The following is a 16969-nucleotide window of genomic DNA, read 5'->3' as shown; positions in this document are numbered from 1 at the left end:
GGAAGAGATGTGCAACAAACCAAGGATTTTACCACCATCTTTATTCTCTATGAAATGAGACAAACTCTTGGAGAGAAGGCACCTGAAGGGGACCTGATGCTCAGGCTGCAGGCCCGGGAGCAGGTGTCCTGGCAAAGATGGCAGCTCCGGGCAGTACACTCTTCAACAGGGGCTCCGCTGGGAGTGAGACAAGACCACTGTGTGACCCATGGGTGTAGCCCCCTGGGGACCCCAGTCCACAGGTCTAAGCCCCAAACTCCAAAGGGAGACGAGGCCCCTGCCCTTCCAAGATGACTGGAGCGGGAGGCGGTAAACAGTCCGCAAAGGGAGGTGTCGCAGGTGCACAGAAGGGTGGCTGAGCCTGAGCCTGAGGGATGAACTGCCGGGGTGTGGTTGGAGCAGTTAGGGCGTGGGGGGGTGTGGGACTGGGGAGGCAGGCGGGAAGGTCCCAGGAGCTCTGCTGAGGTGCAGTCGGATTTTCGGGTAGATTGCATTCTAATCCATGCTTCACAAAATCCTCGAAGAGGTTCTTTCCCGCGCTTTACCCAGGCTCACCGACGCCCGGGCGCCCCGGGCAGCCTCTCCGCAGGCGGGACCCCCGGGCAGTGTCCGCCCTCGGCCCCGCCCCGGCCACTCTGGGGGCGTGGCCATCCCGGCGGAGGCCCCGCCCCCGCGGTCCGGAACCGCGCGCGCTCGCTGGCAGCCGGAGGCCGCCGGGAGAGGCCAAGGCGCCGTGTCCACCGTCCAATGGCCGCCGCGTTGCTCACCCGGGCCTGGGGCCCGCTGCGCGGAGGTGAGTGCGCGCCGGCTCCGCACGTCCGGCAGGAGGAGGAGGCCCGGGCTACCGGTTTTGCTGGTCGGAGGCGGCCGGGCGGAAGGAGCGAGCGGGCCCCGGGCGGGAGGCGCCCCCTCGGGCACCGAGCGCGGCCTTTGCCCCCCGGGTCCGCGGCTCCCGGCCACCCCGACGCCCACCCGGCGCTCTCCCTCCCCTGCCCGGTACTCACGGCTGCCTCCACTGCCTTCACTCCCACTTGAGCCGCAGCACAGGAACCAGGCCTGGGATTAAACTCAGACTTGGCCTGTTGACCTTGGCGCGGCCCACCCAGCCCCAGGGGGTTGGGGATTGGTGACAAGATTGGAAGGATTTTCAGGGAACAGGTGCTCCACTGTTAGTATTTATTATGGGATTCGTCCAGCTAGATCTGCTTGCCCTGATTAATCCCACACCACACACCACAGTTCCAGCTCTGCTGCTGGGTTCCTAAGAGGTGCCCCAGAAGGCAGCAGACGTAACTCCCAGGCCTGGGTCCCTGCCTCCTATAGGGGTTCCAGCTCCTGGCACTGAAGGTAGCCCTCAACAAGTGTGGGCATTCAGAATTTTGTTTTTTTTTAAGATTTTTTCTCTATTTTTTTATGATACAGTTCCTTAGGCTCAGGGATTTTCCCTTTCGCCCGCAACCCCCCCCACCCCCCACACCCTCCCCCCACCCCCCTCACCCTCCCCCACCCCCCCACACACCCCTCCCTCCCGCCAAGATTTTTTTTTTGTTTGAAGAGCAGAGTTACAGAGGGAGGGAGAGAGATCTTCCGTCTGTGCTGGTTCACTCCTTAAATGACAGCAGCTGCTGGGGCAGTGCCAGGCCAAGGCCACAAGCCTGGAACTCTCTCTGGGTCTGCCCGCTGTGGGTGGCAGGGACCCAAGCGCGTGGGCCACCCCCCTACTGCTCTCTCAGGTTGGTCAGGAGGTCACTGGGTCTGAAGTGGAGTCTCTGGGTCTGGAGTTTCTGCACTTGAAACTTGAGCATTACACCAACCACTAGGACCTGCTACTGTTACTTTTTTTTTTTTTAAGATTTTATTTTTATTGAAACGTCAGATATACAGAGAGGAGGAGAGACAGAGAAGAAGATCTTCCGTCTGATGATTCTCTCCCCACGTGACCGCAATGGCCGGCTTCTTCCTGGTCTCCCATGCGGGTGCAGGGTCCCAAGGCTTTGGGCCATCTCTACTGCTTTCCCAGAGTACAAGCAGGGAGCTGGATGGGAAGTGGAGCTGCCGGGATTAGAACCGAAGCCCATATGGGATCCCGGCATGTGCGAGGCGAGGACTTTAGCCGCTAGGCTACCGCACCAGGCCTTGTGTTTATTTTTCGAGCTGTCTTTGCCATCTCCTTCTGACTCTGTCTGTCCCTAATGGCAGCTCTGTGTGCCCGGGACTGGCGGCTGCTGCACACGGTCTACCAATCAGTGGAGCTGCCTGAAACACACCAGATGTTGCGTCAGACATGCCGGGACTTCGCTGAGAAGGAGCTGGTTCCTGTCGCGCCCCGGCTGGACAAGGAGCACCTCTTCCCAGCAGCTCAGGTGAGTGTGCCCGTACGTGAGATTTCTGGAACAACGGAAGTGTGCAGCAGGCCGTCGGGATGCCTGCTGTGTGCCAGGCTGATGCTCATGATTGCACCTGCTAGTGTTTTTGTTCTTTACATTTGTTTATTTGAAAGGCAGAGTTAAAGAGGGGTCTTCCTTCATCCCCTGAAATGGCCTCAACAGCTGGAAACCAGGAGCTTCTTCCAGGTCTCCCATGTGGGGACAGGGGCCCAAGGCTTGGACCATCCTCTGCTGCTTTCCCAGACACATTAACAGGGAACTGGATTGTAAGCAGAGCGGCCAGGGCTTGAACTGGCACCCATGTGGCATGCTACCTGGGATGCCACAGTAGCAGCTCTGCTAGGTGCTGTTCTGTGCATTTGAGATGAAGCGATGTTACCAAACACGTTCCCAGTGCGGAATTGATGAAACGTGGGATGAATAGGCAGAACCAGGTTTGGAACGCAATGCTGCTTTCTCAATGAAAGGTTTTGTTTTGTTTTCGTAGTGTTTACTTTTATCTGGTTGAAAGACAGAGTAACAGAGCAAACAAGCTTCCACCTGCTGGTCCACTTCCCCAAATCCTATAACATTCAGGACTAGACCACGCGGAGTCTACAACTTCCTTGGGGTTTCCCACAAGAGAAGCAGGGGATAAAGGACTTGAGCCAGTTTCTTCCAGGAGGTTGAGTAGAAGTGGAGTAGCCAGGTAACTGGCATGATGGCTCAGTGGCACATTCTGGGATCCCATATGGGCGCCAGTTCATATCCCAGTTGCCCCACTTCGCATCCAGCTCCCTGCTGTGGCCTAGGAAAGCAGTTGAGGACAGCCCAAAGCCTTGGAACCCTTTATTTGCATAGGAGACCCGGAAGAAGCTCATGGCTCCTGGGCATGAATCGGCTAGGCTCCAGCTGTTGAGGTCACTTGGGGAGTGAACCAGCAGATGGTAGATCTTTCTCTCTGTATCTCCTTCTGTTTGTAAATCTGCCTTTTCAATAAAAATAATTAAAAAAAAAAAAAAAGGTAGCAGAATGGTTGGTGCTGTGGTGTAGTGCATAAACCCACTGTCTGTAGTGCTGGTATCCCCTATGGACACCAGTTCAAGTCCTGGCTGCTTGACTTCCTATCCAGCTCTACCAATGCCCTGGGAAAGCAGTGGAGGATGGCTCATGTTCTTGGGTCCCTGTGCCCATGTGAGAGAACTGGAAGAAGCTCCTGGCTTCAAAACAATTTAGCTCTGGCTGTTGCAGGCCTCTGGAAAGTAAAACAGCAAATGAAAGACCTCTCTCTAACTTTGACCTTCAAATAAACACATCATCAAGAAGTGGAATAACCAGAACTCAAGTGGACAGGTTTGATTGAGATGGGATATGGATATTCTGGGAGGCATCGGAACCTGCTACCCCACAGTGCCGCCATTCTGGGTCAGCTCAACCCTGACATCCCTCCTGGGCCTGTGTGGCCTCTCATTTGCATTCACACGACAAGACTTTGCTGCTGTGCCTCTTGACCTGGTGAGGTGCCTGGCATGTAATACTGTCATGCAGCAGTTAATTGTTTGATCACTGACTTGTGAAAGGACATTTTTTTGGCCTCTTGTCTGTTTTTCAGTCCAGTAGCATCCTTATTTTCATGTCTTAGAGCTGCTCTTCCAGCCCAGTAGATACTGTGCTGGGTGTTGAGCATTGCACCTGCCCCACACAGATGCCCAAGTTGTTCAAAGATGAGCAAGCAAGAAGCATTTAGGGCCTTGGACTCAGCTGGGGAAACTTTGAGGTGTTGCGTGTTGATTGCCTCATTTAGGCTTGAAAACATCCTTATCTAATGTTAGCTCCTCAAAGGTTAAGCAAACTATAAGGATTAAGGGAGACACTTTTTCATCAATTCCTGTCACTTTGGCATTTGAACTGTGCCAGCTAGTCATGCTGCCACTCCAGTTGAGAACATGGACGCCCAGCCTTGTGACGTGACTTGCCCATGGCTGATGGTGTGCGGAAGAGAATCTGTAGCCCAAGTCAGGTGGGCTCCGAGACCCTGCAGCAGCCACCACCCCCTGGTTATCTCATGGGCCCAGCCTCCAGCTGAGGAGCCCCAAGCCCAGCTGGAAATAAGGTTGTGAAGTTTGGCCTGCCCCCTGCCCTCAGTACTCTCTGCATTTGTCACTCCCGATAACCTCACTAGGCACTGTCCATGCTCCCAGGGGCATTGGTGGAGCTTTGTGGGGTGGTGGGGAGGGAGTAAGCGGAGAGGCCTCTGAAGAGCTAGCTGAAGCAGTGGTGGGTGCTCTCTCCATGATCCCAGCCCTTCCTACTGTGCGCCTGGCTGCCCAGCTCATTTCCTTGTGTGGCCTTCCTGCAAATCATGGTGAAAACCGCACAGCCAGGGACTTACACTACACTAGGAAGCTGGCAGGAGAAACCAGATCCTTCAGATCCTTTGCTGGCCTTGTGTATGCCTGGTGCTTTGGCTCCGCACGCTCCTGCGTACTTTGGGGGGCTGGGTTGGTGCAAGCCACCCCTGAGGAACGGTGGCAGAAGTAGGTGCTGAAGAAGCAGCTGGAGGCTGCAATTTCCTCCGTCATGGCCCCGAGGCCTGCTCCACAGGGTTTCCTGAGAGCTGAGGCCAGCTTCATTTCGGGTCACCTGTGTCCTCTTGCTGGGCTCGAGGTGAGGGCTGGCTGGCCCGAGTTTGGGGAGGAGCAGTGAAGTGTTTGGGTGTTAGCACCGCGTGCTGTTGCGCGCACTGCCCTCACCTGCCACTGGCTGCTGGGCTCACTGGCTTCCTCCCGCGCTTCAGCCAAGCTTGAGTCCTGGTGTGCCTTTGCTTGTATCTGTCCCTGTCCCTGGGTATGGCACTAAGCTCTCACTTCCAGAAGGGAATCTGGGATCCAAGATGGGATGCCCTCATGCCACACTTGAGTGCCTGGGTTCAAGTCCTGCCTCTGTTCCCCCGTCCACTACCTGCTGATGTCCACCTGGGAGGCAGCAGGTGTTGGCTTAGTGCTTCAGTGCCTGTCACACCCATGTGGAAGGGCTCCTGGCTTTGGCCTGGCCTGGCCCTGGCTGTTGTGGGCATTTGGGGAGTGAGCCAGAAGATGGGAGCTCTGTCTTGTGTGTCCTTGCTTCTTTCTGCCTTTCAAATCAATAAAACTCGAATGAAGAAAAAGAAGAAATCAGACACACTGAGGTAGTATGACATGCTTGCAAAATTCCAAGTTTGTTTCAGAATCACAATGATAACAACATCAATAGCTAGCATCTACGAGTTTGCTGAATTCTAGGTACTGATGTCAGGCACTTCCAAAAGCTCACAGTGAATAGAATTCAAAGCCAAATTTATTTTGGTGCAAAAAAAAACCCACTTTTTTTTTTTTTTAATCCTTGCCTGTAGGGCATGTTCCAAAAGTTCATGGAAAATGCATATTTTTTAAAAGATTTATTTATTTCTATTGCAAAGTTGTACATACATAGAAGAGGAGAGGCAGAGGAAGATCTTCCCTCCGATGATTCACTCCCCAAGTGAGCGGAACGGCCAGAGCTGTGCCGATCCGAAGCCAGGAGCTTCTTCCGCAACGTCTTCCCACATGGGCACAGGGTCCCAAAGCCTTGGGCCATCCTCGGCTGCCCTCCCAGGCCACAGGCAGGGAGCTGGATGGGAAGTGGAGTTCCCGGGCTTAGAACTGGCACCCATATAGGATCCCGGTGTATGCGAGGCGAGGACTTTAGCCACTGAGCCGCTTCACCGTGCCTGAAAATGTGTATTTTGAGAACAGCTATGCATGGATTTCAGAAGTTTTACCACCAAGTAGGTGTCCTTTAATTCTGCCTTGTACAAAGTTTGTGAAGTCCCCTGGTGCACGTGCTGAAGTTACTGTATCTGCAGAAGGACACGGGGTGGCAGGTCGTCTTTCTTCTGTGTTCAGGTGAGGGAACTGAAACCGGAGGGGTAGTTTCTTGCTCGCCAGCCACAGTTGGTAGTTGGAGGATCCAGGCAGAGACTTCTGGTCTGTGGCCTACAGTAGGTGCTCAGTGGTTTCTGAGGTGTTTTTTTGTTTGTTTTGTTTTTTCCTGAATAATCTCTTACCTGCCTCTCCTTCCTACCCCCTGGCAGAGCAAAGTGGACCTATGGAAGGAGGGTGGGTCGGGGGGAGTGGGGGGAAGAACTGAGCTGAGGGTGGGCCCAGGATTGGGTCAAAGGCTTGCTTGAGTGGTTTTATAACCTTAATTACACTTTAGTCTTTTTATGTCTGAGCTAGCCAGTGAAAGAAGCAGTCATGGATTTACAGTGTAATTTTGTTGTAAAGAGAATGAGGAAACGTTAAGTTGTCTCCACTGGTATCCGTGAGATTGTGGGCCCCTCAGCTTTGACCTGTGTGTGTGTGTAAGTCCTGAGGCTGCTTCAGAACGTCTGTGGATGGTGCATATTAAGAAAAACAAAATGTGTGGACTTCACAAGTAAAGTGACCTATTAATTCCATTTCCCATGAGTCTTTTCGAGGTACTCTCATGTATAAACCGAACCCAGTTCGTCAGTGAATATTGAATCGCTTTCAGGAGCTGGGTACAGAACCCATCTTTCCTCTTGGGTCCTTACCAAGAAAATGGAGTCACCTCTGGCCATACAGAAACCTCTGGCTGCTACCATCCCCTGGTTTGTCTTTGCCCCACTGGTCCTGGTTCGTTCCACCCTGGGTGTGTCTGCTGAAGGACGCCTCTCATGTCTCCGTGCTTTGGCTCATGTTTTGGGTTCCAGAAGCATTGCATGTGTGCTCCATGGTTCTCTAACTGCTTTCCACGTTAGCACATGTGCAACCGGCAGTATAGTGGACCTGGAATTGCATGCTTGCATCTTCCTGCCACCTTGCACTCAGCAGGTGCTCTCCTGTTCACGGACATTTGTAGAGTTTTGTTCACTGAACGGAGTTGTCTGTCTGAGGGGCAGATACCCAGACCCGTGTCTCTCGTTCCAACGTATCACTCACAAACACATGTGTACCTAGGCCACCTGCAAGGCCTCTCTGGAATAAGAAACGAATCTTGATCTTCATTGGCCACGTCCAAAGCCAGGAGTCAGGAGCTTCTTCCAGGCCTCTTGTGTAGGTGCAGGGGGCCAAGGACTCGGGCCAGCCTCCCTGCTTTCCCAGGTGCATAAACAGGGGACTGGCTTGGAAGTGGAGCGCCTGGAACTCAGGTTCCCGAATGGGATGCCAGTGGCAGCTTTACCGGCTAAGCTGCCATATCGCCCTCCCTCGTCCCCCAGCTGTTTTTCTTTTTTTTTTATTTATTGGAAAGGTGGATATACAGAGAGGAGAGACAGAGAGGAAGATCTTCCGTCCGATGATTCACTCCCCAAGTGAGCGCAACGGCCGATAGTATGCCGATCCGAAGCCAGGAGACTCTTCCGGGTCTCCCACACAGGTGCAGGGTCCCAAAGCTTTGGGCCATCCTCGACTGCCTTCCCGGGCCACAGGCAGGGAGCTGGAAGGGAAGCGGGGCTGCTGGGATTAGAACCGGCGCCCATATGGGATCCCGGGCATGCAAGGCGAGGACCTTAACCACTGCGCCACCGCGCCGGGCCCCCAGCTGTTTTTCTACACCACTATCTCCCTTTTGTGTTCTTTGTAAACTTTGCTCAAGAGGCAGAGAAACAGACACAGAGGGAGTGAGAGAGCGAGAGAGATTCCCATTTACTATCCCACTCCCTAAATGCCCGCAGTGGCTGAGACTGAGCTAGGGCAAGGCCAGGAGCCAGAAACTCCATCCGGGTCTCCCATGTGCGTGGTGGGAACCCAGTTACCTGAGCCCTCCCTGCTGCCCTCTGGGGTCTGCCTTAGCAGGAAGCTGGAGTCAGGAGCCTGAGTCAGGAATCGAACCTAGGCCCTTGGGTATGGGACACAGGCATTTTAATCAGCTTTTTAGCAGACACCTGCCCCAATCTCCTGCTGTCAAGGCCGTTGTGTCTTTTCCCTCTGCCAGCCTTGATCTGTCCTTCACTGCTGGCGTCCCTTCGCGTCTCTTTCTCAGGATAAACTTCAGTGTGTCCATTGTCACCATCATTGCTTCTGTCTCAATTTTTTTTTTCCTCCTGGGATATTCTGGCAGCTGCTGATCATACCCTGTTGCCTGACATCAGGGGTCACTGATGGAGTGTGCTGTGTCCAGCACCTGGGTGCGGGCTGAGGCGACCTAGGGGGTGGTGTCTGTCCACTGTGAAGCTTGCTGAGTCTCCTGTAGTGACAGGGAGAGGGGGCGGTCCACTTCACTGAGGGACAGAGATGTCATGAATGAGAACCCTGAGGGCGAGAAGGGCTCGGAGAGGGGGCAGGTGTGTGCTGGAGTCCTACTGGCGTGGCAGTTTTGACCTTCAGCCTCAGCCTGGGCGAGGCAGGGTCTGTAGCGCAGGGTGGGGAGCCCTTTCTCGTGCCATGGGCCATTTGGGAATGTATAGCATCATGCCAAGATGAGAGACTCCAGAAGTGGGTTGCCATAAATATGTTGTATTGTGAGTCCTGCTGTCAGCGGCCCTGATGTTCTTGAGGGCCTCGTATGGAGCGTGGAGTACAGGCCAGGCGTTCCCCAACGCTGCTTAAAGGGCGGATAGCAGGAATTCTGCCTGCTTCCTGTGTTCATGGGCCTGGCTTCTCCAGGGGGGTTCCCTGTCCTCGCCTTACCCGGGTGTGAAGACGTCCAGCTGAGCGTTTGAATACACCTGGTCAGTCTGCCCCGCCTGCGACTTCTGGTTCCCGTCCATCGTGGTTGCCAGGTCATGTAGCCAGGAGTTCTGTGGTCAAGAGGCCCCGTGTGGCGCCTTTGGGTGGGACTCCCTGAGCCACTGCCGTTTTGCCAGAGCCTGGTCCATGGCAGTGGCCTTCCTTGATGAGGTGCAGTGTCGGCGCAGGAGCAGGCGCAGTGGATGCACAGGCGCAGTTGCCGCGGGATGTGTCTGTTGCAGCAAAACCCCACGGCACGCTAGCACACGTTGGCTCATGGCTCTGGGGACGCACTGTCTCAGCGTGCATGGCTGCGGCCCTGTGGCTTCCGTGTGACCTCCCTGCAGGCAGCACTCCCAGGTGGCACAAGGCATCACGCAGCAGGAGGTAGGGCATGTGTGAGTAGCTGTACGTCCTCTCCAGCTGTAGATACTTGTTAGGCACCTCCCGCCCACCGGCTGCTTCCCCGTGCCCTGTTGTCTGCCCCCCTTCTGGGGCACAGCGGTTGCTGCAGAGCTTGACTGGCCCTTCTGGGGTGGGCAGCTCCATACCACCGGCTGCACTGGATCACACATGACAGACAGTGCCTAGAGCCTGCAGGTGTTCCCACGGGAACCATCCAGGGCAGGACCCAGCAGCTTGGCAGAGGCACGCACAGCGTTAGAGACGTGGGCAGCCCCCTTCCCTCGGTGGCACCGTCTTCAGCACTGGCATAGAGCTCCCGTCGCCACGAACGCTCACAGCCTTCCCGGGCTATGGTTTACTACTTTGGTGGAAAAAAGATATTTATTTAATATACATGACAGACAGACAAAATCTCCCATCGCCTGATTCACTCCTGAAATGTCCACAGGGGCTGGGGTTCTGCCAGGCTGAAGCCAGGAGCCCAGAGCTCCATCTGGGTGTCCCACGTGGGTACAGGGGCCCAAGAGCTTAGACCATCACCTGCCACCCTGCAGGGTGTGCAAGAGCAGAAGTGAGAGTTGAATCTAGGTATCTGGGGAGTGAACCAATGGGTGGAACATTCTCTCTCTCACTTTCACATACATGAAATTTTTAAAAGTTGGACAAAGACTTAAAATAACTAGGGTAGGGGCCTGGCACGCTAGCCTAGTGGCTGAAATTGTCCTCTTGTATGCACCAGGATCCTGTATGGGTGCCAGTTTGGGTGCCAGTTTGTGTCCCAGCTGTTCCACTTCCCATCCAGCTCCCTGCCCGTGGCCTGGGAAAGCAGTCGAGGATGGCCCAAAGCTTTGGGACCCTGCACCTGTGTGGGAGACCCGGAAGAGGCTCCTGGCTCCTGGCTTTGGATCGCCTCAGCTCCGGCTGTTGTGGCCACTTGGGGAGTGAACCAGTGGATGGAAGATCTTTCTCTCTGTCTTTCCTTCTTATAAATCTGCCTTTCCAATAAAAATAAGTAAATCTTTAAAAAAAAAAAATTCAGGGTGGTGTTTGACACTGTGGTTAGGATGCTGCTGGGGAAGCCGTCGTCCTGGCTCACAGCCACACTGGGAGGCAGCCTCATTGGCTTGGGCATCTGACCTCCTCCACTCGTGTGGGAGACCCAGAGGGGAGTCCTGGGCTCCCGGCTTGCCTGGCGCTGGCTGTGGTGGACATTTTAGGGGAGTGAACTAGTGAACTCGTGTGTGAAGAATCTCTGACTCTGCCTTTCAAAGGAAATGAATGAAAAATAAAATATGGTGGCTGTGCAGTGGTTATGTGTCACGTCATCTCAGGCCAGAGCACTTGGTTCAGTCCCAGCCACCCTGCTTCGGGTCCAGCCTCCTGCAAGTGCCCCTGGGAGGCAGCAGGTGAGGACCTGAGTGTGGGGGAGACCCTGGCTGCTGCCTTCCAGCCTGGCCCAGTCCTAGCTGTTGTGGCCATTTGGGGAGAAAACTAGAGAATCCAGGCATTTGTGCTCTCTCGCTTTCTCTCTCTCTCTCTCCCCTCCCTTCCTCCCTTGTTCACTCTGCCTTCTATTAATAAACGAATCTTTCAAAGAAGTCCCAGCTGCATAGTGAAGTGCCGCACAGGAGCCCACGTGTGTCAGGCAGGACTGGGTCGGCTGGGGCAGCCCTGGGAAAGGCCTCTGGAGGGCTGTGCTCTGGCCAAGGGCCAGGGGTGACAGGCAGTGTGTATGTGCATGTGTGGGGTTTGCCTAGGGGCTGGACGGAGGCTGGTGTGGCATTGTGCTGTCCACCCCTTACCTCCAAGTGCCCTGAAGCTTCCTGTGCCTGCCCCCTGGGTTTGGCTGCAGAGAAGTGAGCGAGCGTGGCAGGCGGGGTGGCCAGCATGAGTGAATGCAGCCCAGCGGCTGTGTCTGGACAGGCAGATCACAGGGTGGCTGCATCTGATCATCTGGCCTGTGGGTGTGCAGGCGCTGGCCTGGGAACAGCAGGGGTGTGAGCTAGGGCTGGGGACGCCCCATCTTCTCGCGGCTTCCCTCACCCCGACACCCTTCCCTGGGCCAGGTGAAGGAGATGGGCAAGCTTGGGCTTCTGGCCATGGATGTGCCTGAGGAGCTGAGCGGCGCTGGCCTCGACTACCTGGCCTACGCCATCGCCATGGAGGAGATCAGCCGCGGCTGCGCCTCCGCGGGAGTCATCATGAGCGTCAACAACGTAAGACTCCCACAGGCAGGCGGGCCCTCTGCCACGTGACCCACCCTCCTCACCCTGGCTGTGTCTCTGCACATGGTCCCCTTGGTTGGGGCCTGCTGGCCAGTGGGTTGGCAGGGCATGACCAGGCCTGAGGGTCTCCAGCTGCTCCCCTCTGTCCTTCCCCAGTCCCTCTACCTGGGGCCCATCCTCAAGTTTGGCTCCCAGGAGCAGAAGCGCCAGTGGATCACGCCCTTCACCGGCGGCGACAAGATTGGCTGCTTTGCCCTCAGTGAACCAGGTGCCTGTCTGGGCTCTCCCTCGGCCTCAGAGCCTGGATGGACTACGGGTGGCTGAGCCAGTGCCCTGTCTTGGCCCACCTGAGCCGCAGCCATGGCCTGGGTTCCCTTGGTCATGGGGTTACCTGTTGCTGCCTGCCGTCTACCAGGCATGAGGGCTGCCCTGGGGCCCCTCCTTGGCAGCCAGTACCCCAACTCTGGGTCTTCCCCCTCAGCAGCTGGGAGGTGAGGCTGGGCTCCCTGGCACAACAGTGGGAGTGCCCTTGCCAGAGCTGGGGCCAGATGGGGTCCTGAGTCTGTGCCTGGGACAGGGAACGGCAGCGACGCTGGAGCTGCGTCTACCACGGCCCGGGAGGAGGGCGACTCGTGGGTCCTCAACGGCACCAAAGCCTGGATCACCAACTCCTGGGAGGCCTCCGCCACGGTGGTCTTTGCCAGCACCGACAGAGCCCTGAAAAACAAGGTGGGGCCCTGAGAGAGGCTGGTGCCCGCTCAGGGTAGCTCTGACATCACTGTCATTGTTGCCTCCCGGCCTGTCGGCTGTGCCTGCCTTCCTGGCTGCCGCTGGCTGCTGCTGCCTGCCTGCAAAGCTTAGCCTGGGTTCCCCAGGGCTGTGGAAGGGCTGGGGGCCTGTGAGGTGCAGCTGGAGGACCACTGTCCCACAGAGAAGCTTCTGAGAAAGTCCCTGGATCTGTCTGGGGCCTTGCAGGGCATCAGCGCCTTCCTGGTTCCCATGCCAACACCGGGGCTCACCCTGGGCAAGAAGGAGGACAAGTTGGGCATCCGGGCATCATCCACAGCCAACCTCATCTTTGAGGACTGTCGCATCCCCAAGGAAAACCTGCTGGGGGAGCCAGGGATGGGCTTCAAGATCGCCATGGTGAGCCTGGCAGTGGGGGTGGTGCCCTGGCCCTGCCCAGACCCCCAACCTGCAGCCACTGACCAGGGCGGTCCCCACAGCAAACCCTGGATATGGGTCGCATTGGCATCGCTGCCCAGGCCTTGGGCATCGCCCAGGCCGCCCTGGATTGCGCTGTGAATTATGCCGAGACTCGCAGGGCGTTCGGGGCGCCCCTCACCAAGCTGCAGGGCATCCAGGTAAGGGTGCCGCCTTTAATCCTCCTCTTCCTCTGACTGGGGGAGGGGCAGAGGCTTATCTCAGGGCGTGGGGCTGGGTTGTTGCAGTTCAAGTTGGCAGACATGGCCCTGGCCCTGGAGAGTGCCCGGTTGCTGACGTGGCGTGCAGCCATGTTGAAGGACAATAAGAAACCTTTCACCAAGGTACCCCTGGGGGAGGGCGGGGCAGGGCTGGTTCCCTGGGCTTCTGGGCAGAGCTAGGGGTGCCCCTCCGGGTGAAGGTGCTGACTTTGTCCTTTCTTGTGTCCAGGAGGCAGCGATGGCCAAGCTGGCTGCCTCCGAGGCAGCCACCGCCATCAGCCACCAGGTGCGTGTCCATGCTGCGTGCCAGATACATGGCTGCCTCTCCCCGCTCCGTGTGGGCAGCCTGCCCCCTGACCTTCTCACTGGTGTCCTCTCTTTGTCTTCTGTTGTCCGTCTCCTTAGGCCATCCAGATCCTGGGCGGCATGGGCTACGTGTCGGAGATGCCAGCTGAGCGGCACTACCGCGACGCCCGCATCACCGAGATCTATGAAGGCACCAGTGAGATCCAGCGGCTGGTGATCGCAGGGAACCTGCTCAAGAGCTACCAGAGCTGAGCCGTGCCTCGCTGCAGCGGGGCCGGGCTGTAGCCACGAGGCCTTAATCATGACCTAGAGCCAGAGACTGCTGGCAGGCCCGGGGGCTGCGTCCTGAATCTCCTGTGTTCCGGCAACAGGCCGTCTACAGCTCCGTCTTGTGGACCCGGCCACCTCTCCAGCCGCCCATCAGCCTAGCCAGCAGCCCCTGACCATGGCTGCCTGGAGGAGGGTGTGGGTTGGGGTGGAACAACAGGACAGTGCTTTCCAGGGTTCCCTGGGGGCCTGCTGCTTGGCAGGAAGACCCAGTGGAGCAGCTCTTTGCCCTAAAGTTGGGGATCAGGAGGAGGGGGTGGGTTGGGGGCCTTTGGCAAAGCAGCAGCAGCTGTTGCTCTGGTCTCTCTGGCCCGCCAGCCTCAGTCTTAGGAGTAGGCGGGGCCAGGCTGGGAGTTTAAGTGTGTGCAGGTGTGAGTGGGGAGGCTAGCTAATAAATTGTACCTGGTCCCGCCCTCTGTGGGTCTTCAGTCCAGTCCTTGCTCTCCGCCAAAGCTACCGCCTGGGGTCCTGGGGGAGGTCAACCAGGCCGCCACGACCTTAGCCCTGTCCTGGAGGCTGTTGGGTGAGTGCTTGGGAAAGTGGCCTGGCCTCTGGAGAACACCTGGGCAGGGAAAGGGCACCCCAGGACTCGGGGAGGGCTGGCGGGCTCCAGTAGGCTGGCTGTTGAGTGTCCTCAGGGGGGCAGTTCTGAGGCTGCCAGTGAGACGGGGACCCACGCTGGTCCTGACCAGTACAGCTTCTCCTAGCTGGTGGCTGGGCGAGGACCACGTGACCCTTGAGGCTTGCATAGGGGGCTTGAGCGTCGTCCCCCCTCACCCTCAACCCAGTCTCTGCTGCTTCGTGGGCCTGAGGGGTCCCTGTGCCAGGCCCTGACTCCCATGGTGTGACTAGAGCCTGGTCCCTGCTGCCTTAGGCTGGACAAGGTGGACGTTGGGGATTCGTACCCAGAGTTGGGGTGTCGCACTGGGCCCCACCTGCTGCTGAAGGGGAGCTCATGTGAGGGGCTTGCGCGGGGGGCGGGGGGAACAGAAACAGTTGGCCCTAGGCTAACTGAGGGGTGGGGACCGCGGGGCTGGGCCGTGAGTGAGGTTGGGGCCGGGGTACACGTGCTGATGGGATTCAGGCCCTGTGCTGCGCACGTGGCGCTGTGCTCACGAGCTCAGGAGGCGCGTGGGGGCGTGGCGGCCAGCAGGTGTTGCCTTCCCGACTTAGCTGACGCAGCTGTGGCTTCGGGAGCTAGTTCCCATGATGCTTTTGAGGTTGGCCGAGGCCAGGGCAGTTGGTGGAAGTTGAGTATCTGTGTCTTCCTCCTGGTTGCAGGTAAGCGCCCCAGGAGGCCCTGGGCTCTGGTTGGCGCCCTGTCAGGGCCTCCTAGGTCCACCCCTTGCCGCCTGGCGGTGATTACACTAGGGGCGCATGGAGGTCTGATCCCAGCAGGTTGCTCGGGAAGCCCTGGAAGAGCAGAGCAGAGGTGTTCATGGGGCGCCATGGATTGCAGCCGTGTTGGGGGCCACTGCTGTAGGAGGCAGGAGGGTGGGAAGGGTGCTGGGGCTGAGGGAAGAGGGGAGGGAGGCCCCAGAAGGCTGGGGGCCCTGAGGGCAGGACAGGCGACCTGAGGGCACGGCCCCTAGCTCTGAACCTGCTGCAGGGAGTGTCTGGCTCTTCAGGGGCCCACACAGGCCAGCTCAGCCATCCTGAGCCCACTGGAGCAAAGGGCTGGGTGTGGTTGGTGAGGCCCTGCAGAGACATGGCTGTCCCAGTTGGACCTCTGTCATGGCCTGGGCCTCTCCCAGGGGGCCAAGGGCCACACTAGCACTCCCCTCCCCCGCTTGTGCTCACACTGTGCTCTGTGAGCCAAGGCCCAGTGTGTGCCCAGCCAGCCTTGGGTGCTTCCAGGAGCTTCCCTCAGCTGTGTGGGTGGGGTCAGCGCCCAGGCCACTCCTGGCAGAGAACCAGCTCCTGGCCCCACTCCTGTTCTCTGTACGCATGAGCTTTGGACAGGTGGGTTGAGGGGTGCTGGCTTCTTGGCACCCTGATTTCATCGCGTTTCCTAAGGAACAAGGACGCCTGCCAGCCCTGGCAAACTGTCCGTCCACTTGCTGCTGCCATTGGGAGCACAGCCAAGTGACTCCAGGGCTGGGGGTGAGGTTACACTGAGGGCTTGTCAACCACCTCCTCCCCTGGTGGGAGTTCCTTGGGCTTTCCTGACCCTGGCCTCTGGCAGGTCCAGGCTGCTGGTTCCGGTTCCGGTTTTGTTATGCTATGTTCCTTGTTGGTTTGTGTAGTGGTCTCTTCTGTGGGCTTCGTCTTTGGTGGTCATGCTGTCCTCTTTTGTTTTAATGTTATTTCGATAAAGATGTATTGGAAAGGCAGAGTAACGAGGGGGAGAACTTGCCTCTGCTGGGTTACTCTCCATGTGACTGCAACAGCCAGGGCTAGGAGCCAGGGAGGCTAGCCACGTGGGCAGCAGGAACCCAGGACCCAGGGCCATTACCTGCCGCAGGGAGCAGGAGCAACACACTGCAAGATGGACACCAGTGACCCATGCAGCAGATTGACATGCTCCTCTACCACGCCTGCCCCTGATGCCCTGCTGTCCTTCCCGAATTGGTTCCTTGCATTCTTTTTTTTAAGATTTATTTATGGGCCCGGCGCGGTGGCGCAAGTGGTTAAGGTTCTCGCCTTGCACACCCGGGATCCCATATGGGCGCCGGTTCTATCCCGGCAGCCCCGCTTCCCTTCCAGCTTCCTGCCTGTGGCCCGGGAAAGCAGTCGAGGACGGCCCAAAGCTTTGGGACCCTGCACCCGCATGGGAGACCTGGAAGAGGCTCCTGTCTTCGGACCGGCATAGCATTGGCCGTTGCGCTCACTTGGGGAGTGAATCATCGGACGGAAGATCTTCCTCTCTGTCTCTCCTCTCTGTATATCTGCCTTTCCAATGAAAAAATAATAAAAATAAATCTTTAAAAAAAAGATTTATTTATATTTTTATTGGAAAGGCAGCTATATAGTAAGGAGGAGTCAGAAAAATCTTACGTCCATTGATTCAATCCCCAAGTGGCAGGCAATGATCGGAACTGAGCTGATTCAAAGCCAGGAGTCTGGAGCCTCTTCCAGGTCTCCCATGTGGGTGCAGGGTCCCAAGGCTTTGGGCCGTCCTCCGTTACCTTCCCAGGCCACAAGCAGGGAGCTGGATGGGAAGCGGAGCCACTGGGATTAGAACCAGCGCCTATATGGGATCCTGG

General features: G+C 57.3%; 1 protein-coding gene across 1 annotated transcript; it reads left to right on the top strand.

Moving 5' to 3' along the window:
• The first annotated feature begins 708 nt into the window (after positions 1-708).
• On the top strand, positions 709-14181 carry ACADS (acyl-CoA dehydrogenase short chain). The gene is made up of 10 exons (XM_041003846.1): positions 709-793; positions 2200-2363; positions 11548-11697; positions 11863-11974; positions 12284-12435; positions 12682-12852; positions 12933-13070; positions 13158-13253; positions 13360-13416; positions 13536-14181. Exons 1-10 carry the CDS (start codon positions 748-750, stop codon positions 13686-13688), a joined length of 1239 nt encoding a protein of 412 aa, XP_040859780.1. The 5' UTR covers positions 709-747; the 3' UTR covers positions 13689-14181.
• The last annotated feature ends 2788 nt before the right edge of the window (positions 14182-16969 follow it).

The sequence above is a fragment of the Ochotona curzoniae genome, unplaced genomic scaffold, assembly GCF_017591425.1.
Source record: "Ochotona curzoniae isolate NIBS_2020 unplaced genomic scaffold, NIBS_Ocur_1.0 scaffold_274, whole genome shotgun sequence".
NCBI lineage: Eukaryota > Metazoa > Chordata > Mammalia > Lagomorpha > Ochotonidae > Ochotona > Ochotona curzoniae.
This window is presented reverse-complemented; position numbering and strand designations above follow the sequence as displayed.

Excerpts from the sequence above, each read along its gene's own strand:
- ACADS (XM_041003846.1), top strand. The coding sequence starts at position 748 with ATGGCCGCCGCGTTGCTCACCCGGGCCTGGGGCCCGCTGCGCGGAG. Across the intron at positions 11,975-12,283 it reads CTTTGCCCTCAGTGAACCAG|GGAACGGCAGCGACGCTGGA; the intron begins GTGCCTGTCTGG and ends TGCCTGGGACAG. Across the intron at positions 12,853-12,932 it reads TGGGCTTCAAGATCGCCATG|CAAACCCTGGATATGGGTCG; the intron begins GTGAGCCTGGCA and ends CGGTCCCCACAG.